Source organism: Sus scrofa, chromosome 6, assembly GCF_054392235.1.
Source record: "Sus scrofa isolate SSC_HxYL_T2T_F1_AM1 chromosome 6, Sscrofa_HxYL_maternal_Yorkshire_Landrace_v2.0, whole genome shotgun sequence".
In the NCBI taxonomy this organism is placed as follows: Eukaryota; Metazoa; Chordata; class Mammalia; order Artiodactyla; family Suidae; genus Sus; species Sus scrofa.
Window position 1 is genome coordinate 140217577 of NC_139388.1, and position 26166 is coordinate 140243742.

Below are 26166 nucleotides of genomic sequence, written 5' to 3' on the forward strand. Positions count from 1 at the left end.
AAATAAAAAAGTGGGAGTTCCCGTTGTGACGCAGTGGTTAACGAATCCGACTAGGAACCATGAGGTTGTGGGTTCGATCCCTGGCCTCACTCAGTAGGTTAAGGATCTGGCATTGCCGTGAGCTGGCTCGGATCCCGAGTTGCTGTGGCTGTGGCATAGACGGCTGGCTACAGCTCCAATTCAACCCCTAGCCTGGGAACCTCCATATGCTGCGGGAGTGGCCCTAGAAAAGGCAAAAAGCCAAAAAAAAAAAAAAAAAAAAAAAAAAAGTGGGAGGCTGGCTTATTGGGGGGAGGCAACTCACCTTATGTAGCTGTGTTTTGGTCTCATAGTAGGCGACCACAGGGATGGAGGCTCGGTAGTAGGTCTCAAGGCGCTTGGCAATGGTGGTGGTGTCCTCGTCCGCGCACGGGCTGCTCTGGCGCCTCTGGAGAAGGCGGTTGGTCATGGTGTCTGCCGAGCAGTCCATACAGATCACCAAATGCGGGTCCCCGATCTGGGGGCGGAGAGCACAACATGGTCAGCAATTCCCCTCTCCCAGGTTCTGGAAAGATCTGGGGGCCCTGGTTCATTCCTTCCTTGGCCTTCTGCTTCCTCCCAAGGTCTCAGACCCACCTTGTGGCAGAGGGAGGACTGCTTGTTGCCGGGTCAGTGGCTTTCCAAAGGCTGCCTCAGAGCCGTCCCTTGTCCTAAGTTTTCACTCATCTCATGCAATGCAGGGATTATCCAGAATGCTACCCAATGCAGTCACGATCTGTCCTCCACACTAAGGGGAGGTGTGGGTGTGGGTGTGGGTCTGGGTGTGGGTGTGGGTGTGATGTTTCTTGCTGGGAGCTTTCCTTGACCTACTGAGGCAGACTAATCACCTCCCATTTGTACCACCATCTTACACTAGCCACCAGGAGCACCATGTGGCTGTGTCTGTATTACACGGGAGTTAGGACACCATGATGGTTGGGGTCACACAAAGCTTGGGGTCAGGCTGCTTAGGGTCAAATCCTGGTGTGGTGACTTGTCTCTAAGATGATCTCCATTGATTCCTTACCTTGATGTACTTTAAGCTCTTCCCCCATTGAGGCAGAGTCCATTCCTCTCTACCTCTTTGAATCTGAATTAATCTGTAACCATTTGTTTGTTTTCCTTTGGCTGAGCCCATGGCACACGGCAATTCCCGGATCAGGGATAGAACTCACACCACAGTAGCTACCCACGCTGTTGCAGTGACAAGGCGGGATCCTTAACCTGCTGCACCACAAGGGACTTCTGAACTGTACCTGCCTTGACCAACAGAATCTGGTGGAAATGATTCTACATGCGTACAGAAGCAAGATAAAAAGTTTTGCAGTTCCTGCCTGGCCATCTAAGACATCCAAGGACTGACTGCCAAGCTGTGAAGAAGCCCACGCTTGCCACATGGAGGAGCCACGTGGACAGAGATGCCTGACTAGCCCTTAGCTGTTTTGGACATCCCAGGCTCTGCTCCAGACATGTCTACACTCCGGCCTTAGCCACTCTCTGACTGCAGCTAAATAAAGGACTTCACGTGAGAACCAGCCAGCTGAGCCCATCAGCCTCCAGAACCCTATTGGAGAAAAGAACTACTTATTAGAAGTTTCTTGACTTCATCATTAATTAAAAGTGTCACTCAGCCTCTCTGCACCCCAACTTTCTCATTTGTACCATGATGATGATTACAGAACTGCTGTGAGGATTAAATACAATTAAATAAAATAATTAAGTAGATTGCTTGGCATGTAGCAAACAGGAACTACCAGCTATATACCAGCTTATTTCACATACTGGGCTACGGTGTTTGGATCAAAGGAAACCTTTGCTCCCTCCTGATCCTGTGGTGGAAATGAAGGCTCACCTCCCCACTGTGAAAAGAGCCTGGGTGGGATGGACACAAAGTCAGGGCAGGGGAGGACCTGAAGACAACACAGAGTTCCAAGTTGTTGGTAAGTTTTTTTCATTTATCTATCCCCTCTGAAGAAGGTATTTTAAGGAACAGAGTGAAAAATCTAGAAGAAAAAAATTCGAAATCTATAAGAGTAAAATAAAGCTCTGGAACATGTCACGTAACTCTTCTGTCTTTATTAATTGGAAGGAAAAAAATATGAGCCTTTGAGCAGTAGGAAGGCAGGGCGTTAAGTTTGAAAGACAATGACCCTGATCCGCCAGCAGAGGGCGAGCTTGGGAGGCAGCCTAGGGTTCAGTTACAGAGTTTGGCTCCTGGAACAATTTCCCGATGGGGTTGTCTTTGGAGACTAGGCGATTTTTCTTATGGTGGGAGTTTTCAGGCTACTTGGCGGCGGTGGGAAGGGGAACAAAAGATCATTCAGGGACTCACTCAGGTACAAACAAGGATAATGTGTGCCTGAGCTGGCAGTAATTGGACCAATATAAGTGCAGGACTGAGATGTAGCTTTGTGTTCTACATTGATTCTCAAAGTGTGGGCCGTGGACCAGTGACACAGGCTTCATCTGGGAGCATGTTAGCAATGCAGAGGCTCAGGCATCATCCCCAACCTACTGAGACTCTGAGTGATTGAAGGAGATCCCTGAGTGATTCTTCACAAAATAATAGCTTGAGAAGCTGTTCCACCAAGCCATTTCCTTGTGCCAAGACTGCGGTTTGACCTAACCCATCACTCCTGGAGGCAGCACTCCTTTTCTACATTAAAAGCTATGGAGCAGTCATTCCATTTGCAAGTGGCTGGTACCACTGATTTTTTTTTTTTTTCCACTAATAGATTTTTAATTTCTAAAAGTTTTAGATTTATGGAAAAACTGAGAGGATAATACAGAAAGTAACCATACCACTCCCAACCCCCAGTTTCCCCTTTTAGGTCTTTACTGTGGTATATTTGTTACAATTTATGGAATGGTACTGAAATCTTAACTGAAGTCCACAGTTGACTTTAAGGCTCATTCTCTGTGTTGTGCCTTCTATGGGTTTTGACAATGGCACAATGTCCTGATCCACCATTATAGTATAATGTGTAATAGCTTCCTCCTTCCAGAAAATTCTCTGTGTGCTTCCTATTCATTTCTCTCTCTCTTTCTTCCCTATCCCTGGCAGCTACGATCTTTTTACTGTCTCTATAGTTTTGCCTTTTCCACAATATCCTATTGTTGAACTCAGACCTTTTCAGCTGGCTTCTTTCACTTAGTAATCAAGATGCATTTAAGATTCCTCCATATCCTTTCATGGCTTCGAAGCTCATTTCTTCCATTGACGTAAAGTTTTTGAAATCTTTGAATGAAATGTCATTTAATTATTTTTCAAAACGCTTGGATGTATTCCTTTAGAAAGTCCCTGGGAGCAACTCTGCCTCTTCTTCCCTGGACGGTGGTTGGCCTCTAACAGCCCGTGGGTGGGAGAACAGAGAGCTCTGTCCTTGTCTGGATGAATAGAGACTTGGGGACACTCCATGCCCCCCGGGGTCCCCCTGCTGGCTCTGTGGAATTCTGCCCTAGCAGCACTGGGCTCTTCAGGGCCTCAGGGTATTCAGGGGAGCCCTATTACAGCACAAGGGCCCTGTGAGAATATCTCAGCAGCTGACGCACTGTGCCGTCCCTCTTAACCCTTCCAGCACCCTGCAGGGAGGAAGCAGAGGCCCGCAGAGGTTAACTTGCTCAAGATCACTGAGGACTAGTTAGTGGTAGTCCCCCAACCAGCTGCCTGTAACTCCAAAGCCTGGTGACTTCACCCTAGTGGACAGTGCCAGAGCCTTCAGAATGGGACCCAGGCCCAATGCCTGGGGGGCCAAATGGAGCCGAGAGAGGAGGGTGGGGTAGTAGGCAAAGAAGTGGACAGTGTCAGAGGCCCTTTCATTTATTTTGCAGAAACCGGCTCTCACGTGCTTTCTGGGTCCTGGTGGGGTTCAGCCCTGACCCCAGCTGAGAGCAGCCCACTGGGTGAGGAAGTCAGCAGGTGGAGCAGAAAGAGGCATTTACCCTGCTGTCCTTTAGTTTTCTTCTGATTAAGTCAGGACAGTGTTAGGCCATATTACCACCGAGCAAGGTCCTGCCATGCGGATCTTCTGTGGGCTCAGGAGATTAGCTTTCTTGTTCTCTCTGAGTGCCTCAGTTTCCTCATTTTCTTTTCTTTCTTTCTTTCTTTTTTTGCACTTAACTCCTTTTTTTTTTTTGGTCTTTTTAGGACCGCACCTGTGGCATATGGAAGTTCCCAGGCTAGGGGTCCAATCGGAGCTGTAGCTGCTGGCCTACACCACAGCCATAGCAAGGCCAGATCCAAGCTGAGTCTTTGACCTATACCACAGCTCATGGCAACACCAGATCCTTAACCCACTGAGCGAGGCCAGGGATCAAACCTGCACCCTCGTGGATACTAGTCAGATTCGTTTCTGCTGAGCCACGACGGGAACTCCTATTTTATTTTTCAATTAAAAAAATTTAGGGGGGAGTTCCCGTCATGGCACAGAGGAAACAAATCTGACTAGGAACCATGAGGTTGTGGGTTCGATCCCTGGCCTCCCTCAGTGGGTTAAGGATCCGGCGTTCCTGTGAGCTATGGTGTATGTAGGTCAAAGACTCAGCTTGGATCTGGCCTTGCTGTGGCTGTGGTGTAGGCTGGTGGCTACAGCTCCGATTCAACCCCTTGCCTGGGAACCTCCATATGCCCTCAAAAGGACAAAAGACAAAAAAAAAAAAAATTTTTTTTTTTTGGCAGTGTCTGACGCATGCAGAAGTTCTAGGACCAGGGATCAAACCCACACTGGAGCAGTGACAATGCCAGATCCTTAACCCGCCGAGCCACCAGGGAATACCTCAGTTTCCTCATTTCAAATGAGGCTGACAAGAGTTCCTACCTCCTCTAACAGTGGTGAGGATTAAATGTGTGAACACACTGCCCATTTCAAGAATATGTAAATGTGAGCTAAGGTTATCTAATGTGGGCCTGGCAATGTTTTCATCCCTTTAAACTTTATAAAGGCTCTTGTTGGTCAGACGTGGGTTGAGAAAGGATCAGAGGCCCCACTCACACTTTTAGCCTAAGTCACACACTCCAGTGTGTTTACCAGCCTCCCTGCACTGGAAGATGACAGCCCAGCTAATGGCAGTCACAGGCCGATGACACATTTGCTCTCACCCCTGAACTTTATCCCCCCTTGGAACCTCAGTGGAGGCGGGGTGAAGGGGGCATTCCAGCCTTTCTGAATACACAACCCTAATAATCATAATTCCACCCCGGGGAGTTCCCGTCGTGGCTCAGTGGTTAACGAATCCAACTAGGAACTCTGAGGTTGCAAGTTCGATCCTTGGCCTTGCTCAGTGGGTTAAGGATCCGGTGTTGCCGTGAGCTGTGGTGTATAGGTCGCAGACGAGGCTCGGATCCTGCGTTGCTGTGGCTCTGGCGTAGGCTGGTGGCTACAGACCTGATTAGACCCTTAGCCTGGGAACCTCCACATGCCTCGGGAGCAGCCCTAGAAAAGGCAAAAAGACAAAAAAAAAAAAAAAAAAAAAATTCCACCCCATCGCCAACATAACGCCTGCCCTGATAGTGCCATTACACAGTCGACAGTTCTGCAGGGAACCGGAAGTCAGAAAAAGAGTACAGAAAGTCTCAAGTGGAAAATTCCAAAGCTCCCCACAATTCCAAACCACCAGGAAACACCAACTGAAAAGTTCCCTGGCTGGCCTCCAGCCTCAAAACTTTTTTTTTTTTTTTTGCTAAGAGCTCATCTCGCAGGTTAGAATGCATGGATAAACAGAATCACTTATTCTGTAGCTAAAGAGTTAAGAGGTGGTCAAGAGCAGCCAGGCAGTGGGACATACGGTCATTATCCACACATCCACCAAAGCTCATCTGCGTAGTCAGGCTAAGGCCAGAGTTTCAGCTAAGAGACTCCTGGGAGGGAAAGGCAAGAACAATCCTATGCATTTTACTTCTGTTAATATGTGCTGAGTTTGGCAGCTGTAGTGTAAATGCTGGGTTAACACAGGAAAGTCCTTTTTTTTTGGCTTTTTAGGGCCAAACCTGCATCATGTGGAAATTCCCAGGCTAGGGGTCGAATCAGAGCTACAGCTACCAGCCTACACCACAGTCACAGCAACGCCAGATCCAGCCATGTCTGTAACCTACAACACAGCTCACAGCAACACCAGATCCTTCACCCACTGATTGAGGCCAGGAATCGAATCTGCATCCTCATGGATACTAGTGGGGTTCGTAATCCGCTGAGCCACAACGGGAACTCAGGAAAGCCTTTTGATTTCACACCAGGGAGAGTCAGGAGGAACACACATACCCTCCATGAGATGTTAACAATCTATAAGGTGGGGCTAACAATACCTACAGAATAGGACTGTAAAGATGAATACAATGGGCGTTCCCGTTGTGGTGCAGCAGAAATGAATCCAACTAGGAACCATGAGGTTGCGGGTTCGATCCCTGGCATCGCTCAGTGGGTTAAGGATCCGGTGTTACTGTGAGCTGTGGTGTAGGTGGCAGACGTGGCTCGGAGCTGGCGTTGCTGTGGCTCTGGCGTAGGCCAGTGGCAACAGTTCCAATTTGACCCCTAGCCTGGGAACCTCCATATGCTGTGGGTGCGACCCTAAAAGGACGAAAGACAAAGAAAAAGAAAAAAGATTAATACAATGACGTAGGTGAGACATCTAGTTTGGTTCCTGGCAGTTTAAGTGCTCAAAAAACAGCAGCTATTATTAGGTTAGTTATGTATTCTGTATGATTTTAACCGCATGAAAACAGAACCGAGACAGGACATCAGCATGTTACCGCTGGGTGGTTAGTCAGTCTTTGTGTTACACTTTCCTGTATTGTCTCATATCTATATAATTCCTATTTCTAGTCAGAAAAAAATACACATAATTTTGGAAAAAAAGCTGTAACGATTTTTTGAACACCGTATGTAGGCTTAGACATGTGTAAGGCCCATTTCAGGGATTCCATTCGATCTTCCGACAAGAATTGAAGGAGCTATTGTCCTGTTTTTTTGTTTTTGTCTGTTTAGGGCCGCACCTGTGGCATATGGAAGTTCCTAGGCTAGGGGTTGACTCAGAACTGCGGCTGCCGGCTTATACCACAGCCACAGCAGCGCCAGATCTGGGCCTTGTCTTCGACCTACACTGTAGCTCATGGCCATGCTGGATCCTTAACCCACTGATCAAGGCCAGGGATTGAACCCATGTCCTCATGGATGCTAGTTGAGTTCGTTACTGCTGAGCCACAATGAGAACTCCACTATGGTCTTTTTTTTTTTTTTTTTTTTTCCCCACTATGGTCCTTTTTTATTTTTATTTATTTATTTATTTATTTTTTTGGGTCTTTTTTTTTTTTTGCTATTTCTTGGGCCGCTCCCGCGGCATATGGAGATTCCCAGGCTAGGGGTCCAATCAGAGCCGTAGCCACCAGCCTACGCCAGAGCCACAGCAACGCAGGATCCGAGCCGCGTCTGCAACCTACACCACAGCCCACGCAATGCTGGATCGTTAACCCACTGAGCAAGGGCAGGATCGAACCCGCAACCTCATGGTTCCTAGTCGGATTCGTTAACCACTGCGCCACGACGGGAACTCCTATGGTCTTTTTTTAATTGAAATATAGTTGAGCTACAATATCGGGTAGGTTTCAGGTGTACTGCACAGTGATCTGACATTCGCATACATCATGAAATGCTCACTATGATGTGATGGTCTGCCTCCTACGAAGTATTACAATATTACTGATACTACTTCCTATGCTGTACATTATATCCTTGTGGCTTATTTATTACATGACTGGAGGTTTATACACCTTAATCTCCTTTACCGATTTGGCTTACTCCCTACCCCCAGCCTCCCTTCTCGCAACTGCCTGTTTGTTCTCTTAGATCCATGAGTCTGTTTTTGTTTTGTTTTGGTTGGTTGGTTTTTCAGATTCCACATATAAGTAGGTCATGTGGTATTTGTCTTTATCGGACTTGTTTCCGTTTGCAAAATGCTCTCTAGATCCATCTATGTGGTTGCAAATGGCAAGATTTCTTTTCTTTTCTTTTTTTAAATGGCTGGAGGTAGCTATTTTCCATCTATATTTTATAGGAGAGGAAATGAACTATGTACAGTTAAGTGATTTGACATGGACTCATAAAGCCAGGCTCTGAAGACAGGCCTGTGAACAGGAAGTCACTACAACCAGGGCTTCACAAAAGGGGTAGGAAATGGGCATGGTGGTGAGAAATCCCAACTCTTCCTTCATATTCCTTCTATCTCTCCCCCCCCACCCCACCCCACCCTCTCTTTCTCCTCCTTTCTCTCTCTTGCACACACACACACACACACACACACACACACACACACACACACCACTAACAACCTCCCCTTCCCTAATACACTATGTTGGATAATGAGGCCACAGCTTATTAATTCAATGGGGGAAAAAGCCAGGCTTGGGAACAGAAGATAAGGCGGTAACAGAGAAATCACACACAGACTCACCCCTAAGCTATGAACATGAGTTTGCATGTAGTTTTTCGTGGTGTCATGTATGGTAGCCGAGCTGATCCTCAGAGGACCTGCCTCTCAGAGCCATCAGCTACAGGTAGGCAAAAGCATCAGCCTAACTAAATGAACTGGATTTTTTTCAGCCACAGATGGTCCCAAACATCAGGCTTGAGTCTCTGTGACACAGAAGGGCTGGTGAAATGCCTGGGGCTGGAAAACCATCCGCAGGCCTGAATGGGCTTCAAACAGTTGCAGGGCTGACAGGTCCAGAAGGAACACTCGCTGTGCTCTCAGCCAGGCCGATTACTCTGCATCTCTGGGGAAAATCTGACGTCTGTATTTGTCCTTGCCAAATTTCAAATTAATTACTTGCCTGTAATTTGGAGGGGGCTGTACAAATCGTGGGGTCCTTTTAGGGCATAAATGAATCAACAGTGGCTCGTTCTCTGTTTGTAGGATCTTTGTTCATCTGGTTGGGTTCAAAGCAGGTGCTTGTTTTGGCGGGATGGGTGTGTTCTCTCGAACACAAGCCGAATTGATATTAGAACCTTCTAAATTGCTGTACCCAGGGACAAATCAAGATTATGCTTGATCTTTGCAAATCCTCCCAGCAGAATTCAAAAGACTTGTCTTTGCAGATATTTCACTTGAAGGTCGTCAGTTCAGTAATGAAAGGGGATACTTGTATATTATTTGAAAGGGCATCACGAATTTTGCATTGATTGAAACTATCCAGTCATCACATTGGAGACTCTTTCTCACTCCCAAGTTTTAGTTAGGCCTCTTCTCTGACCTTTTTTTTTTTTTGGTTTTTAGGGCTGCACCCATGGCATATGGAGGTTCCCAGGCTAGGGGTCGAATCAGAGCTGCAGCTACTAGCCTACACCACAGCCACTGCAATGCCAGATCCTAACCCACCGAGTGAGGCCAGAGATCGAACCCTCATCCTCATGGATCCTAGTAGGGTATGTTAACCACTGGGCCACTAAGGGAACTCCTCCATCCTTTTTTTTTTTAAAGTTGTGGGGCCTGGGCATGCACAAATCCCCAGGCTAGGGATCAAACCTGAGCCACAGCAGTGACCCAAGCCACAGCAGTGACAACACCAGATCCTTAACCACTAGGCCACCGGGAACTCCCTCTGACACTTTCTAAACCCTGTGTGAACAGGGCCCACCGTGAGAGAGAAAGCTTTGCTTGACTTTAAGAAGATCATAGGGATGCTATGAATTCATACTTACTCAAAGGCCAGCAACAGACAGCTGGCCATCTAAAGTCCTTAACTGACTTGGGTTATATTCTGGGTTATAAGCAAAGGAGAAAGGCATTATGGAGAGGCATTAATGGGTTTGTACAAAGTGTGATTAAAAAATGAGTGACCCGGAGTTTCCACTGTGGCGCAGTGGAAATGAATCTAACTAGTAACCATAAGGTTGCAGGTTTGATCCCTGGCCTCACTCAGTGCATTAAAAAGCTGGCACTGCTGTGAGCTGTGGGTCACAGACGTGGCTCGGATCCTGCATTGCTGTGGCTTTGGGTAGGTCGGAGGCTATGGCTCTGATTTGACCCCTAGCCTGGGAACCTCAATATGTTGTGGGTGTGGCCCTAAAAAGCAAAAATAAATAAATAAATAAAATAAAAATACATAAATAAATAAAAGTGAGTGACCCTACAGAATAATGTAAATCAAGTATTATAAAAAGATCTAAAAAAAAATGAGTGACCTTAAACTAGATGATATTTTAGTTTTTTATAGCTTAGAAAACCCATTTATGCATGTTATCTCATTTGATGGTCACAAAACCCTCTAAATGGGGTTTGGCAGCTATGTTATTATTTCTGTTTTACAGAAGATGAATCTGAAGTTGAGTGACCTGGGCAGGGTGACACTAGTCTATGGCAGAGATGAAAATGCAGTTTTCTGACTCCCCGCAGCGTAAGTGATGTGCTTTAAAGATACCACTGAGGGAGGCTCTACAAGAACACAACGGCGCTGTCACTGCTCCAAACGGTGCGGGTCCTGTAGGTCTAGGTTCAGATATGTGCCTTCCGACCCAGTTCAGAAAGCCTCAAAAGGAGAATAAAGATCATACTTTTGTTGTTGGTTCCATACAGTGGTTGACAAAAAAAAAAAATGCTCATTTTTACCCTATACCTTATTTATCACTCTTGGCCATTTGGGGATTTCAAAAGACCATTTTACTGCCACTGAGAACAATAATAATAATAAAAAAAAAAGACACTGAAAAGGATTTTTTTGCCAGCACTGCCAAGCAAGGGCATGACCTGCCCTGACCCTCCTGACCTTCCCAGAGACCCTCCTAGGGCTCCTGGACATTAAGTTCCCAGGCAAGGTCCACTTATGATGGATCATGCATGACTGAGGATGACGTGAGAAAAAGAAGGTATAGCTATGCGTGACTGGGTCACTATGCGGCACAGTAGAAATTGACGAGTTTCTGTAACCAAATATAATGGAAAAATAAAAATCATTAAAATATTTTAAAAAAAGTTCATGGGCAAGGTCAAATGTGACATAACCTGGTGGAGAAAGAGCCGCCACCTTGAAGCCTGAATCTCAGTCAACATTGTTGAAGGACAGCAGCCAGCACTCATGACCCACCCCTGTTTTAAAGTTTTGTTTTGTTTTTTTTTTTTACGGCCACACCTGCAGCATATGGAAATACCCAGGCTAGGAGTCAAATTGGAGCTGCAACTGCCGGCCACAGCTCCCACAGCCACAGCAACGCAGGATCCAAGCTGCACCTTTGACCTATGCCGCAGCTTATGGCAATGCTGGATCCTTAACCCATGAAGCGAGGCCAGGGATTGAACTCCCATCCTCATGGACACTATGTCAGGTTCTTAACCCGCTGAACCACAGCAGGAATTCTCCTCCTTGTGTTTTACTGGTGTGTTTATACAAGTGCCAATCCCTGCTCAGCAGGGAGCCCTTCAAGGGTGTAACCACACCTTCCTCTTCTCTGGATCTCCTTTCACCCCTTGGCTTGCACAGGCCCTTATTCTGAGGTGGTGCAGGAAAGATGCCCTGTTCCTCGGTTATTCAGAGAGTATCCCCAGGGACACTATTCACAGCCCGGACACTGAAGATCAGAATGGACACAAATGTAACACAACCCACAGGAGACAATATGGTTAAGTTGTCAATACTACCAAAGTGATCAACAGATTTAACACAATCCCTAGCAAAGTTTCTTTTCTTTTTTCTTTGTGCTTTTTTTTTAGCACCCGCAGAATATGGAAGTTCCAAAGCTAGGGGCTGAAGTGGAGCTGTGGCTACTGGTCTACACCACAGCCACAGCAATGGCAGAGGCGAGCTGCATCTGTGACTTACACGGCAGCTCATGGCAACGCCAGATCCTTAACCCACTGAGCGAGGCCAGGTATTGAACCCACATCCTCATGGATTGCAGTTGGATTTGTTTCCGCTGTGCCACAAAGGGAACTCCTCCCTATCAAAGTTTCAATGGCATTTGGTTGTTGTTGTTGTTGTTGCAGAAACAGAAATATTCATCCTAAAATTCATGTGGGATCTCAAGGGACCCTGAAGAGCCAAAGCAAATCTTGAAAAAAAACAAAGTTGGAGGGCTCACGCTTGCTGATTTAAAAACTTATTACAAAGCTACAGTAATCAAACCAGTTTGATACTGGCAAAAAGTTAGTAATTTAGACCAATGGAATATAGTATATAGCCCAGAAATAAACTCTCACATATATGGTCAAATGATTTTTCACAAGGGTGCCGAGACCATTCAGTGGGGGAAAAACAGTCTTTTCAACCAGTGGTGTTGGGACAACTGGCTGTCTATATGCAAAGAATGGAGACGGATTCTTATGTTATACCATATACAAAAATTAGGTCAAAATGGATTAAAGACCTAAATGTAAGAGTGAAAAGTACAACCTCCTTATAAGAAAACATAGGGGAATAGCATCAATACTAGATTTGGCAATAATTTTTTTGTACATGACACTAAAAACATAGGAAACAAAAGCAAAAATAGATCAACTGGATTATATCAAAATTAAAAACTTCTGTGAATCAAAGGACACAATAAATAAAATGAAAAGGTAATAACCTATGCAATAGGAAAAAATATTAGCAAATAATACACCTGATAAGGGGTTAAAGTCCAGAATATAACCCAACTCCTACAACTCAACAACAAAAACCAAATAGCCTGGGTAAAAAAATGGCCAAAAGACTTGAATAAACGTTTCTCCAAAGAAGACATATGAATGGCCAACAAGAACATGAAAAGATGCTCAACATCATTAATTATTAGGGAAATGCAAACCCAAACCACAATGAGATATTACCTCATACCCATTAGGATGGTTACTACAACAAACAAATAAAAAACCCAACCCAAAACCCCAGAAAGTATGTGTTGGCGAGGATGCAGAGAAACTGGAACTCTTGTGTGCTGTTGGTGGGAATGCAAAATGGTGCAGCCACTATGGCTGGCAGTATGTATAGGTACGTATTGATTCCTTAAAAAATTAAAAATAGCATTACCAGACGATCCAGCAATTTCACTTCTGTTTATATACCTCAAAAGAGTTGCAAGCAGGGGTGTTCCTGTTGTGGCTCATCAGAAACAAACCCGACTAGTATCCATGAGGATGTGGGTTTGATCCCTGGCCCTGCTCAGTGGGTTAAGGATCTGGCATTGCCATGAGCTGTGCTGTAGGTCAAAGATGAAGCTGGGATCCCATGTTGCTGTGGCTGTGGCGTGGGCTGGCAGCTGCAGCTCCGATTCCACCCCTAGCCTGGGAACCTCCATATGCCTCAGTTGCAACCCTAACAAGAAAAAAAAAAGAAAAGAGTTGCAAGTAAGGTCTTGAAGAGCTATTTGTACAGCTACGTTCCTAACAGCCAGGAAGTGGAAGTAACCCAAGTAGCCGTTGTTGAATGAACAACAAAATATTATTCAGCCTTAACAAGGAAGGAAATGTTCGCACATGCTGCAACATGAATGAACCTTGACGACAGCCTGTGAAGTGAAATCAGCCAGCCACAAAAGGTCAAATCGGTCTGATTGCACTTATGTGAGAGACCTGGAGTAGTCAGTTCATAGAGATGCAAAGTGGAGCTGTGGTTGCCAGGGGCCGGAGGAGGGGGAAATGGGAAGTTGTTGTTCCCTGGAGTGGAGTTTCAGTTTTGCATGATGAAAAGAGTTCTGGAGATTGGTTGCACAACAACACAAATTCACTCAACATCACTGAACGGTATACTTAAAACTGGTTAAGGTGGTGAATTTTCTGTTCTGTAAATAGAAAGTGATCAAATATTACCATGATTTTAAAAAAGGAGAAGAATCCTTCCAGTCCTATGTTGTAAAAAAAGCCATTGATTATATGGAAGGCTGAACTCCTAAAGTGGTTTGTTTTGTGGAAAAAGGCTCATTAGAATTCTGGTGCGTGATTGCTCACCAGAAACTGCCTGGAACTGCCAGGGTCCCAGGCTCTGCCACACAAACCCATTTCCCCCTGCCCACCCCCATCTTGCTGACAAAGACTCCTGAGCTGCGATGGAGAAAATCAGCCTTGGGGGCAGTCAGGGGCCCCCCCTTGCCAAATGGGCTAGGAACTTTTATCTCTGACTCTGCTTGCAAGCAGGAAACGCAAGGGAGAGTGAGCAATTATCCTTTTAATATTTAGATAGCATCTAAGGAAATTAAATAAAGAGTCTCAGGCATTCCCATCATGGCTCAGCCGTTAATGCACCGACTAGTATCCATGAGGAAGAGGGTTTGATCCCTGGCCTTGCTCAGTGGGTTAAGGATCTGGCGTTGCCGTGAGCTGTGGTGTAGGTCGCAGACCCGGCTCAGATCCCGCATTGCTGTGGCTATGGTGTAGGCTGGCAGCTTCAGCTCCGATTGGACCCCTAGCCTGGGAACCTCCTTATGCCATGGGTGTGGCCTAAAAAGACCAAAAAAAAAAAAAAAAGAGACTCTCAGAAGGAAGTCAAATTACCCCCCAGGAGATACACAGGCACAACTCCCCTTAATGCCGCAGTGTGAGAGCTGGATGGAGATGCCTCCCCCCTCCCCCAATCTTAGTCCTACCAGTAGTCACTTACCAGTGACTTGACACTTACTAGCTGTGTGGCTGTGGGGAAGTCATGTAACCTCTCTGGGCTTAGCTGATCATCATTACCATAAAGAAGATACCGTCTTTCCTTATTTAAAAGGTCATCAAAATAAATCAAATGAAATAATATACATAAAAATGTTTTAAAATGTCTGAGAGAGATCTTTATATAAATATTAATTCCCATAGGTTCTGGAGTCTTTGTTTAATAAATAGGGACCACTTTTTCCCCCTCTTGCTTGGACTTTATAAGATTAGAGATAATGTAGTGACGTGTGGAGCACAGGGCTCAGCCCAGAGTAGCTTCATTAAATGACAGGATCGATGTTCTTTGCTGCTCCCCTGTGAATGGCTCCAACCCACCCTCTTCACTAGGAGAAGGTGGGACTTGGGGAGGCTGGGATGGTGGGAGGTGGAGGGGTGCAGGTATCCGATTCTGCGATTCTGCCTGTCTAGCATCCGTTCTCCCTGACTTCTTCTAAAGGCATCCTATTTTCCTTTGCATAGCTCCCATTCCTTTCTCAGTCTGTGTGGTTCAGGTGTGGTACCCATGCTCTCTCTTTTCTTCCCATCCCTGCCCTGGTCCTCCAGGCTGGACCAGGCCAATCCTGGATATCCACAGTGATGGACTCATGACCTAGTCATCCAGAATAAAAAAACAAAGCCCTGAGTTGTTTTTGCTGGACCCACTGGAGAAGAGAAACACTTTTCTGGGGAGTCAGATGATAGAATACAAGCCTGTGACAACAAGGACCTACTGTATAGCACAGGGAGTTATACTCAATACTTTGTAATTACCTACATGGGAAAAGAGTCTGAAAAAGAATATATATATTCTTTTTTTTACGTGTATATATACGTGTGTGTAAAACTGAATCACTGTGTTGTACACTTAAAACTAACATTATAAACCAACCATGCTTCAATAAAAAAAATGCTTTTTAAAAAAGAATATAAGCCTGTGATAGGAAGCAAATGAGGTCAACACAAAGAAAGAAAATCCAGGGAGTTCCCTTGCGGTGCAGTGGGTTAAGGCTGTAGCATTGTCACTGCATTGGGTTGCTGCTGTAGCGTGGGTTTGATCCCTGGCCTGGGAACTTTCACATGCCATGAGCATGGCCAAAAAAAAGAAAATCCAAAAGATGGAGAAAGTCAGATCACTGAAGAACAAATCTGAATATATGGATCCATCCAAGTGTGACCCACTGTTGGAGGTTTCTGTTCTTGGAACCAATAAATCCAACACCAGCATCACCACACCCCCACTCCTCTGTGTCGTCTGCGTGCTGAATTTCTGGCATCAGTAATAGAAAATTTTATTTAATGTAATTGAGAAAAGGATAGACTTTGAATTTATCCCCCAGCATCAATGATGTCCCCTATTTTTCTTCTGGGATGATCCCCGTAACGACACTCACCCTACGCCCGAACTCTTCCCCTTGCTTCACTTCGCGAGGGTAGCCATCAATCAGGAAGCCCTTGGTGTTGCTGAGACTAGCCACCATGGCCTCCTTCAGGAGCTCCAGAATGATGCCCTGGAGCAGAGGGAGAGCGGTCAGCACGACACTGGAGTTACCACGGGTCTCCCAGGTCATCCCTTTGCAGGAGGGGCAAAGGGTCCCGCGAGATGAACAGTGGACAGTGCACTGAATGTCATCCATTCTAAATCTCCCTCTCCCCACCCTGCCCCCTCCAGCCCATTTTAATATCTATGGAATTGGTAGGTATCTTTTCGTACTGGTATATTCTTATTGGTTATATTTTACTAGGGTGTCTAAAAGTAAAGGCACCTTAAAGCAGGTGAAAAAGGGTGGTATATTTCATATAGTAGCACTCGACAAATTAGGCCTCGTGGCAGCTTAAGACTAGACAAAACATGGTATAAACTGTGCTTCATATTGATTTTTTTCCAGTAAATATTTTATAAAAATTGACACGCACTGAGTGAGGAGATTTTTGGTAGATATGAAGAAGCATTTTTCAGCAATATCATTTTCTTTGTTAAAAAATTTTTGCTTTAGGAGTTCCCTGGTGGCTTAGCAGTTAAGGACTTGGCATTGTCACTGCTGTGGCTTGGGTCACTGCTGTGGCGCAGGTTCAATCTCTGGCCTGGGAACTTCCACATACCTTGGGCAAGACCAAAAAAATTTTTTTCATTCTTTAACTTGTGGTGCAGAGCTTCTTTCCCTGCCTGCTTTATATCCCTCACAAGCACCCTATCTTAATAAATGTATATAAAAAAAAATAAATTTAACTTGTGGCATTCCCGTCGTGGCTCAGTGGTAACGAACCTGACTAGTATCCATGAGGATTCGGGTTCAACCCCCTGTCCTTGCTCAGGGGGTTGAGAATCCAGCATTGCTGTGAGCCATGGTGTAGGTTGCAGACTCAGCTTGGATCCCACATTGCTATAGCTGTGGTGTAGGCCAGCAGCTCCAGCTCCTATTTGACCCCTAGCCTGGGAACTTCCATATGCTGCGGGTGTGGCCATAAAAAGAAAAAAAAAAAAAAAATTTAAACTTGCGAAAAACATGGAAACTTGGGAGTGGAGATAGGAAAATGCTACTAGCTGCCCAAATGGGGTGGGAACATTCCCTGTGTTCTCTGGCTCCCTGGTATCCCCTGACTTTGGACAGGGGCTTGGGGAATGCAGCCATCACAAGGGTAGTCAGAAACTATCCCTAGATAACATTCTAGTGAAAAAGACAAATTGCTGATGAACGAATAAATATATAAAAATAATCAGAGAGAACCACTAGGAACAAAATTAAAGCAGGGCTGTAGGAGCAGCATTTGGGAGGTGTTATTTTAGATGGGGTGTTCGGGGAGGGTCTCTTTGATAAATTGTGATATTTAAGTAGAGCTTTGGATGAAGTAAAGGCGCAAACTACATGCCAATGTGAAGGAAGGGCACTCGGGCTGAGGAAGCAGAGTGCAAAGGCCCTGAGGCAGGAATGCGCTGGCCTGTGGGAGGGGCAACAGGAGGTCAGTGGTTGGGTGGGAGTGAGCCAGGGGACAGTGGTGGGAGAGAGACGGCCGGTGGAGAGTGAGCTGGAGTCCAGAGCCACCGGAAGGACTCTGGATTTCATTCTAAGCGTGGCGGGGAGCCCTCGGGAGGTTCTGGGGGTGAGGATAAAGGTTTTCAAGCAATCACTCTGGTTGCTGTGAAAAGCATAAACTGTGGTGGAAAAGAGTGGGCAGCAGGAGGCAACTGCAATGGCCTGTTTCCTTTTGTGAGGACCAAGCTGGCTTCCAGGTGGGAAACACACTGCAGCTGGTTAAAGAGGAGGCATGTGCTCTGTCAGCTACTAGGGAGTGGACTATACAAGCCCTGGCCACAGAGCCTAGCACGTCACCTAGTCTGGAAGGGGTGAATGGTTTTTTGTTTTTGTTTCTTGCTTTTTGTTGTTTTTTGTTTTTGTTTTTGGCTGTACCCCCAGCATGTGGAAGTTCCTGGGCCAGGGATCGATCCTGTACCCCAGTTGTGACCTGTGCCACAACTGCGACCTGCACCTCAGTTGTGGCAATGCCAGATCCTTAACCCACTGCACCAGATAGCAATGTCCAGGATGATTGGTTTTTGATGCCCGTGGCATCCAGCTTCACACAGATAGATGGTGACTTGAACACACACGCACAAAAGCCAGTATTCTTTACTTCCTCGACACAAGGAAGACACCAAATTTCAAGTTAATGCTATCATACCTCTCAGAACTAGACCAAAATGTTAGTTTCTATTTTCTAGAGGGTTCAGGAGTTTCCGTCATGGCTCAGGGGTTAACAAATCAGACTAGGAACCAAGAGGTTGTGGGTTCGATCCCTGGCCTCGCTCAGTGGGTTAAGGATCTGGCATTGCTGTGAGCTGTGGTGTAGGTCACAGATGCAGCTTGGATCCCCTATTGCTGTGGCTGTGGTATAGGCTGGCAGCTACAGCTCTGATTCAACCCCTAGCCTGGGAACCTCCATATGCTGCGGGAGCGGCCCTAGAAAAGGCAAAAAGACAAAAAAAAAAAAAAAAAGGAATATTATTATTTTCTAGAGGGTTCTAATTCTAGGCTCTGCTACACCAAGCTCACTTCTGCTTTAAAGGTTTTTTTAACTCTAACTGGGGGGACCAATTTGAGGGGAAAATATGAAATAGGCTAATATTTAAGGGGCTGGCAGAGCAACAAGTCAGAAGGAACCTGGGCCCTCGACAACGTGATCCAGCAGATGGGCCTCTACTGCGGACCTCCTGCTTGCCTCTGTGCTGTCACGGAAGAAGGAGGTAAAACACAGCTATGGTCCTTTTGGGTTTCTTGGTTCCAGGAGCTTAGATTAATCAAAACACTCCCACATCTGCCCCCAGCCAGAGAAGGTAGCGACGGGCTTACTGAGGGCACCAGCTCGCCACGTTCCATGACGTCTCTGATCAATTTGCTTCTTTCAGATTCTGATGACAGCTCATTCCGCAGAAGCTTATCAGTCGAAAGATGCGTCAATCCGTATTTTTCCCCCAGCTTTTCACACTGTGTGCCTTTGCCAGAGCCTGGGCCACCTAGAAAAGAAGTCATGTATCAGACATCGCTCCCAAGTCTGGTGCCTCATTTGGGGCTGGAGTCAGCATGGGGAGAGGGTCTCAGGGCTTCATTCCTAGCACGTACTGAGCATTGACCGGGAGTGGGTGCGGAGCTGCAGGTACAGTGGAGGATGGGACAGGGACCTTGCCCTCAACCAGCATGTCCTTGGAGGGCAGAGGGTGTTACAAACAGCAGTGGTCACTCTAGGTGGCCTGGTGGGGAGGAGTTCCTGCTGCTACAGGGGTGCAGAGGAGGGGCACATGACTCCGTTGTGGTAGAGAGGTTCCCGGGGGTGGGGGAGGGGCACTGAACCTGCTCCTGTGCAAACACAGACCACAGTGCCTGATACACTGTGAATGCTCACCAAATGGTAGCTGTTACTTTGAAGATGAATTCTTTTCTTTTGCAAATAATCACAAACTTACAGAGGCATTCTGAGTACAAGGCACCTTCTGGAAAGTTTGAGAATCAGCTGCCAACTGGGTGCCTCAAGGGTCATTTCCTCCAGACAAGGAACTAAGCACAACCTCCCATATCACTCCATCTTCAGACCCCATTCGCATCTCAATGGAATTGTCCCAGTGGTGCCAGTAATGTCCCCTGAAGCCCATCGATCAAGTTCAGAATCACCTGCCGCCTTGAGTTGTCATATCCTTCTGGTCTTTTTGCAGGTAGAAGAGTTCTTCTGTGTCTCCTTGACACTTCTGAAGGTTGTAGTTATTTTGGAGAATAACCCTCAATATGAAAATTTTCTGTTGTTTTCTAGCTATTATTGGTGATCTCCCATGTCTTTTATAAACATGACATCTTTGACTCCTTGCTCCCCTAAGTTACTGAATTGTACATTTTTACATCTTTTTTTTGTCTTTTTGTCTTTTGAGGGCCACACCTGCGGCATATGGAGGTTCCCAGATAGGGGTCGAAATGGAGCTGTTGCTGCCGGCCCATGCCAGAGCCACAGCAACGCCAGATCCGAGCCATGTCTGCCACCTATGCCACAGCTCATGGCAACACCAGATCTTTAACCCACTGAGCGAGGCCAGGGATCGAACCTGCAACCTCATGGTTCCTAGTCAGATTCGTTTCCACTGTGCCACGATGGGAACTCCAGGTTTTACATCTTGAAAATAAGAATGGCTAACCTTTGCCAAGTGCTTACTGTACCAGTCACTGTTCTAAGCATTTTACGTATGTTAATTTTAAATAATCTTAAGAGAGACAGACACTGGTATTATCGCCATTTTACAGGTGGGGAAGGAGAGGCACAGAGACGTTGACGGCCTCAGGCAAGATGAGTAAGGAGCAAGCCTAGGATGTGAAGCCTTGACTCTGGCTCTCAGAGGTGCCACCCCCTCACTTCCCTGCTGCACCCAGATTGACCAGCCACCGCTGCGGTCCTCATGCTCTGCCATCCTGCCTCTCCCTGGGGCACTGGCGGAGGCTTAGGGGTCCAGCGGACCTGCTAGGAGGATGATATGCCTGAAAAGCAGGTCACTTCTCAGCTCCAGAGTATCCAATGGCTTCCCAGGCCCCACAGGATAAAAATCCCAACTCCTCAGAGTGGCATTTCACCTTTCCAGAATCTAGTTCCATTTAACCTCTCCAACTTTTTTTCATTTCTTTTTTTTCCCCCACATTTAAACCTTTTATTGACGTATAGTTAATTTGCAGTATTGTGATAATTTCTGCTGGACAACAAAGTGACTCAGTGATACCTATACAGATTCTTTTCCCACATAGATCACCGCAGAATACTGGGGAGAGGTCTCTGGGCTATACAGCAGGTCCCTGTTGGCCAGTCATTCCATGTGCCTCTGTGTACAGAAGCCAGTCCCAAACCCCCAGTCCATTCCTCCTACCCTCCCACCTGTCCCCTTTGGTAACCATAAGCTTTTCAAGGTCTGTGAGACTGTTTCTCTTCTGCAGATAAGCTCATTTATATCCTCTTTTTAAGATTCCACATATAAGTGATAACATATGATGTTTGTCTTTCCCTGTCTGACTTAGTAGGATAATCTCTAGGTCCCCTTTTCTTCATGTCTCATCCTCAGGCAACACCGTCCTGTCTTGTCCAGCCACCTTTCGTTTCTTCATCATGACGTACTTCTTCAGGGTGCTTTGGCTCTTCCGGGTCCTCAGCCTCCGAGGCTCTTGCTTCCCCTTCAAACTATCGAGATTCCCTTCATCCCTGAGGTCTGGATCCTTCTGGTGGGGACCAGCCCATGCCCTCACCTCTGCGGGGTGCCCCTGGCCTGTCTTACACGTCTCCCACTAGACCTTCTGCCCCACAGTACCCATCTCACGAGGTATGTCTTATTGCCTGGAGGTTTTTCCTATTAAAAGGAAATATTTAACATAGCCATGTAAAACACAAATGAGGTTTCAGCGTGGTAGTGGGGATTTATGACTTGCTCTGCAATTTTCCTGGCCGGCTTCTCTTCATATTCAAAACTCCTTTCTCCCAGCGCTGGGCAACCCCCCCTCTTGAGGGGCACTAGCTGGGGTGTCTCATCCGTAGAAGGACCTCTCTCTCCCTCTCCTTGGCCTTGACAGGAAATCCAGGAAAGACCCACGTTTCCTGACTTCTGCTCATCCAGCCAGAGGCTCTAAGCCAAACGGGGAGGGTTCAGTCCCCTCACTGTATTGTCACGAATTGTCTAGATGTAGGCAGAAAACGGCAATTAGGGAGGCTTGCAAAAATAATGCAGACCACTTAGCCGGAGCGGCCAACTGCCAGCTATGCTACGTTTGCTCCAAGCCCTATGACTCCTGTCTCCTGAGATAATAGAAACAAGAGTGGGAGCAAGGGAAGGCCACTCTGGGGAGAAGTGCTTCCGGATGAAAGAGATGGGGAACAAAAGGCTGGGCTCCTGCAGGGGCCACGAGGACGTCTGGGGCTGGATTCACCTGGAAACTCTCTCCCTGGGATGGCTGGGAGCCAGTCGTGCGGAACACATCTTTTCACTTAGCTTCCAAGGCAAACACGCAGCGTTCCGATTATTTGCTTCCTGCAGCCGCCTACTAATATGACTATTACAGTTTTTGCTCCTCTAAAATGTTATTTAATAAATCTGCACACAAAGGCAATGAAGAATCTTCAGCTCAAATTAACCACAGCTGTGTGTTCAACAGCAGCCGCTGCCCCAGTTAGAAACCTTTTTTTCGTGGGAGCAACAGCTGCAAATTCTTCACATTCTTTGGGCAAATGGTGCGGGCACGCTGGAATTTTAAGTAATCTGTACAATGGTTTGATTCTTCTCATGGTTCCTAACTGGAGAACAAAGTGATTTTTATCACTGTCGCGGAGGCACAAAATGTGTGAATTTTCATACACTGTCACTTAATGGCTTTGAGGCCTTCATTTATGACTTTTAAATAAAAAACAACGGAGCTCTGATATCCTTCCAAGATAATTTGTCACATGGGGAAAAAATCTGTTGAGGTGCCACATACCCCAGTGAGTGGGCTGTGTTCTCCGGTGACAAGATGATGGATAGAAGATGAAGAGCTGTCACATTTACTTTCATCTCACTGATTTTTCCTGTATCATTACTCAAGGCTTAGCCCCCTGACAAACCTATACGCGATACTGCATGGTGTGATTCACAAAGAGAGCCTAGAAGAGGAGGTTCTCGTTGGAAGGGTCTGTCAGCCCTTAGAGGAAAAAAAAAAAGGTGAAGAATTGTTATTCTCAACCACCAATGTAATTTAATATTTTTTCTATGTGAGGCCAAAGATGCTCTATTGTGAGAAGTACAGATACTCTGAATCCCCACCTGTTTCAGCTCCCCTAACTCTGCACCCATGCAAGGGGAGAAGCCTGCAGATCCGGGAGCCTCAGGCCCACAACTGGACTCTCCCTCGTGCATTCTCCTCGGTACCCGGTGTTCTCTGAGGTGGAAATGAAACAAGCTGCATCACCTCGGCATGCCCCCTGAGCCGCCTTTTGCAGTGTGCTTCTTCTCTTCCGGGTCAGTCCTCTGCTGGACTCATTCATTCTCCTCTTGCAGAGCCAACTCCTGGGCTCTGCAAGAGGAGACCTGCTTCCTATGTGGTTTTGCAGGATGTTTGGCCTCAGAATGTAAAGCTGGTATGTCTGAGCATATTCTGGCAGGAAGAAAGCCAAGTGAAGGATGATGCCAGATAGATAATTAGCTGAATCCCAAATACCGACAAATGCATGGATGCAAGTTTCTGTTACACTGAAAAATGGTTTGAAGAGTCACAGTGTAGAGCAGGCTATAGTGTCTTTTGTTGACATTTTATTCTATTTTGATAACTGCAGGCTACAATCTAAAGTGTGGGGCCTGTTAATATAGCCCTTCATTTGACAGGCGTCTCTTGGGCAGCACGGTAGGTTGGATGCTATGCTAAGAGCTGGGAATCAAAAGATTGAGAGGCCCTGTTTTTGCCTTCAGAGAATTCACCATCTAAGGGGAGGCTGATAGGTGAGCAGAGCATCCCAGTAAAGTAGAAGGCAGAGCTCCTGGGCAGAGAACTGTTGGAACTTGTCAGGCTGAGTAAACTGGAACTTGTTTCACTTTGACACATCGAGGAAAGTTAATGGCAAGAGCTGAGCTCTGCTGGAGTAAACAGATAAGATGACCACATCTATCATTCTTGAGGTCAAGGAGACCTCCCTGACTGCACATGGGCAGAAAGACGTCTCAGGGGTCAAACAGGGAGGGGCACTATCCCATAATATGTGCTGTCCATATCCCATAGGCACCTACGCTGGAATCCATCTTGGTTGAAAGATGCTCACACATATTGGGGAGGGCCCTGGGTATGCTCAGATGTGGGAACCAAAGTAAGATGATTGTCTGGAGGAACATAAAGTCCTGGAAGAACTGCTCTCATATAAGTGATTTAAATCACCTTTCTGGAGCGATCCCCATTCAGGAGGATGCTCCCACTCTTTGGGTGTGTATTCTACCTTGCTTCTGTCTTAAATAAATAAACCGATTCTCTGTGTGCTCTCCAACATGTTGTGCTGTGCCTCGGATAATAAACTCTGTGCCTGTTCTTACGGCTTCGGTGGATCCCCTTGAAAAATTTTTATTTTCATAAAGGAACAAAAGCCAGGGCAGCTTCACTTCTAGCCTCTAGTTCCTGGTGGCCTAGTGGCTAAAATTCCTGGGTTTTCACTCAGGTTGCCTGGGTTCAATTCCTGAGCAGAGAATTAAGATCTTGCTTCAAGCCATTGCTCGCTGCTGTCTTCCTGATATCATCGGGTGCCCCAAACCAGGAATTCAAGATGAATTGCGGGTCTCACCCAACTATGGCTAGAACACCCCTGATGTTCACTCTCATTCCTATAAGAAATCACTTGGTCTTACTCTCTGCTTTGCTTCCATTCTAAGACCCGTGGGGCATAATCTTGGTCTACCCATTGTGCCATGGCTCCCCTCTTCTGAGGGTGGCAGGTGGTGCTTGGGTGGCAGATTCAGGTAACACTTGGGTGGCAGCGGATGCTGTCCTTGAGACCTGGTGGAAACATGATTTCCAACTGCGAAGGAGCCTAAAGAGTCTCTCTGTCTCTCCCTCGGTCTCTCTCTTTTGGTTTTTTTCATCTCTCTTTCTCTCTTTCTACATACACACACACACACACACACACACACACACACACACACACACACCCACCCACCCACCTCTCTCTATATATACCCTTCTCTCTCTCTCTCTCCTTCCCCCTCTCTCTTTCTCTCTCTCTCCCTCTCTATCCCATATGGAATTTTCTTCTGTGATTTTCCTTCCCACCTTACTTGCACAGCAAGGTTTCTTCTTCACCTCATATTTCTATGCCCTTTTGATAAAGGATTTCTTGGTCTTCATTCCTAAACCGTGGCCCCATAGATGCAAAATTCATTGTTGTCTGTGTTGGGCAGACTCTTTAAGTCATCTTCAATTTTATTTTAGCTGCCAAACAAATGGGCTAATAGACTTGGGGTTCTTCTGCTATTTAATCTCCCACTTTATGCCCCCACACCGCCTATGAAAATACTCCTCCCTCAACTGCAGTGTGAACAGTGTGAGGGGGCTACAAGCCAGGCCTGTCAATACCACTGTGGGGGTGCAGGGAGGGACCCTAGCCCAGGCAGGGGAAGGGTAATCAAGGCGCATGCATGGTTACTTTTGCTAATATAGGAAATGTCAAAGAGGAAAGCAGAAGGCTGAGTTTGGTATCTTCAGTCAAGTAACTTGGAGCATGAAAGTGTCCTGCAGAGAATGGTGGGACAGGGAGTGTGATGTATTGAGAAGGGCACAGGATAGATGAGTCTGGCAATAAACTCTGTCTCTACCACTTACTAGTCATGTGGCTCTGGGAGTCTTAATTTCTTTGAGTGTTAGGTTCCTCATCTGTAAAATGGGGGGAAATGAGACTCAACTCAGTCTCATTCTACCTTTGACTTTGCACCTTGTCATCTCCCATTCCTGACCAAGCCCTAAGCAACTTTGAAAGTTGAGTCTACATTTGAAGAGTCTCTGAAATCTATCCCTTTGCCACAAGTATCTTTGAAAAATCTCCTTGTCCGATTTCTTGTTGTCTGATAAATGCTAATTATAACAAGAGGAGGTTACTCATTCCTTTAACTCTTCCCAAATTACATCTGCAGGGTGTCATCCAGCATATCAAGGTTTGAATCAAACATAATCTAACAACAAGTATGGGGGCAAACCATCCCTCTGAGATGTCCAGACCACTTGCAGGTAATTAACATATATGTTAGTGTGTGTGTGTAAACACACGCACACACACACACACGTACATGGTTTGGCAAATTCATAAAGTTTATCTTCTCCAAGGCAAAGCAAAGGAACAGCATTCTATATGTTCTAAGGTCATCAGCAAGGTTTTTCAGGTCTTAATTCCCATCTCACCCCAACCTCAGCATTCTCTAAACCTCTTCAGCACCAATGACCTTCATCACTAACCAAATTTAGCTCCCTACTGATCTGGCTGAAACTGAGATTTCATCATTCCTCGGGTCTGTACTCCACTCTGATCATGTCTTCCTCTCCC

General features: G+C 46.2%; 1 protein-coding gene and 1 long non-coding RNA gene across 4 annotated transcripts in view; one reads left to right on the top strand and one right to left on the bottom strand.

The window, feature by feature from the left end:
• The window catches only part of AK5 (adenylate kinase 5), a 276939-nt gene that overhangs the window by 14949 nt on the left and 235824 nt on the right, over positions 1-26166 (bottom strand). For 2 of the 3 annotated variants that reach the window (XM_021096460.2, XM_003127921.7), the window contains exons 11-13: positions 18957-19120; positions 16002-16118; positions 305-496 (exon numbers count right to left, since the gene is read on the bottom strand). In XM_021096460.2, coding sequence (XP_020952119.2) covers positions 305-496; positions 16002-16118; positions 18957-19120 — 473 coding nt within the window. Of the gene's footprint in view, positions 1-222; positions 497-16001; positions 16119-18956; positions 19121-26166 lie in introns of all 3 variants that reach the window. The other variant, XM_084964661.1, reaches the window with a different exon arrangement.
• LOC146402839 (uncharacterized) lies at positions 1197-24167 on the top strand. Its single transcript, XR_014807963.1, has 2 exons — positions 1197-1958; positions 20391-24167. It is a non-coding gene; the product is annotated as an uncharacterized LOC146402839 (long non-coding RNA).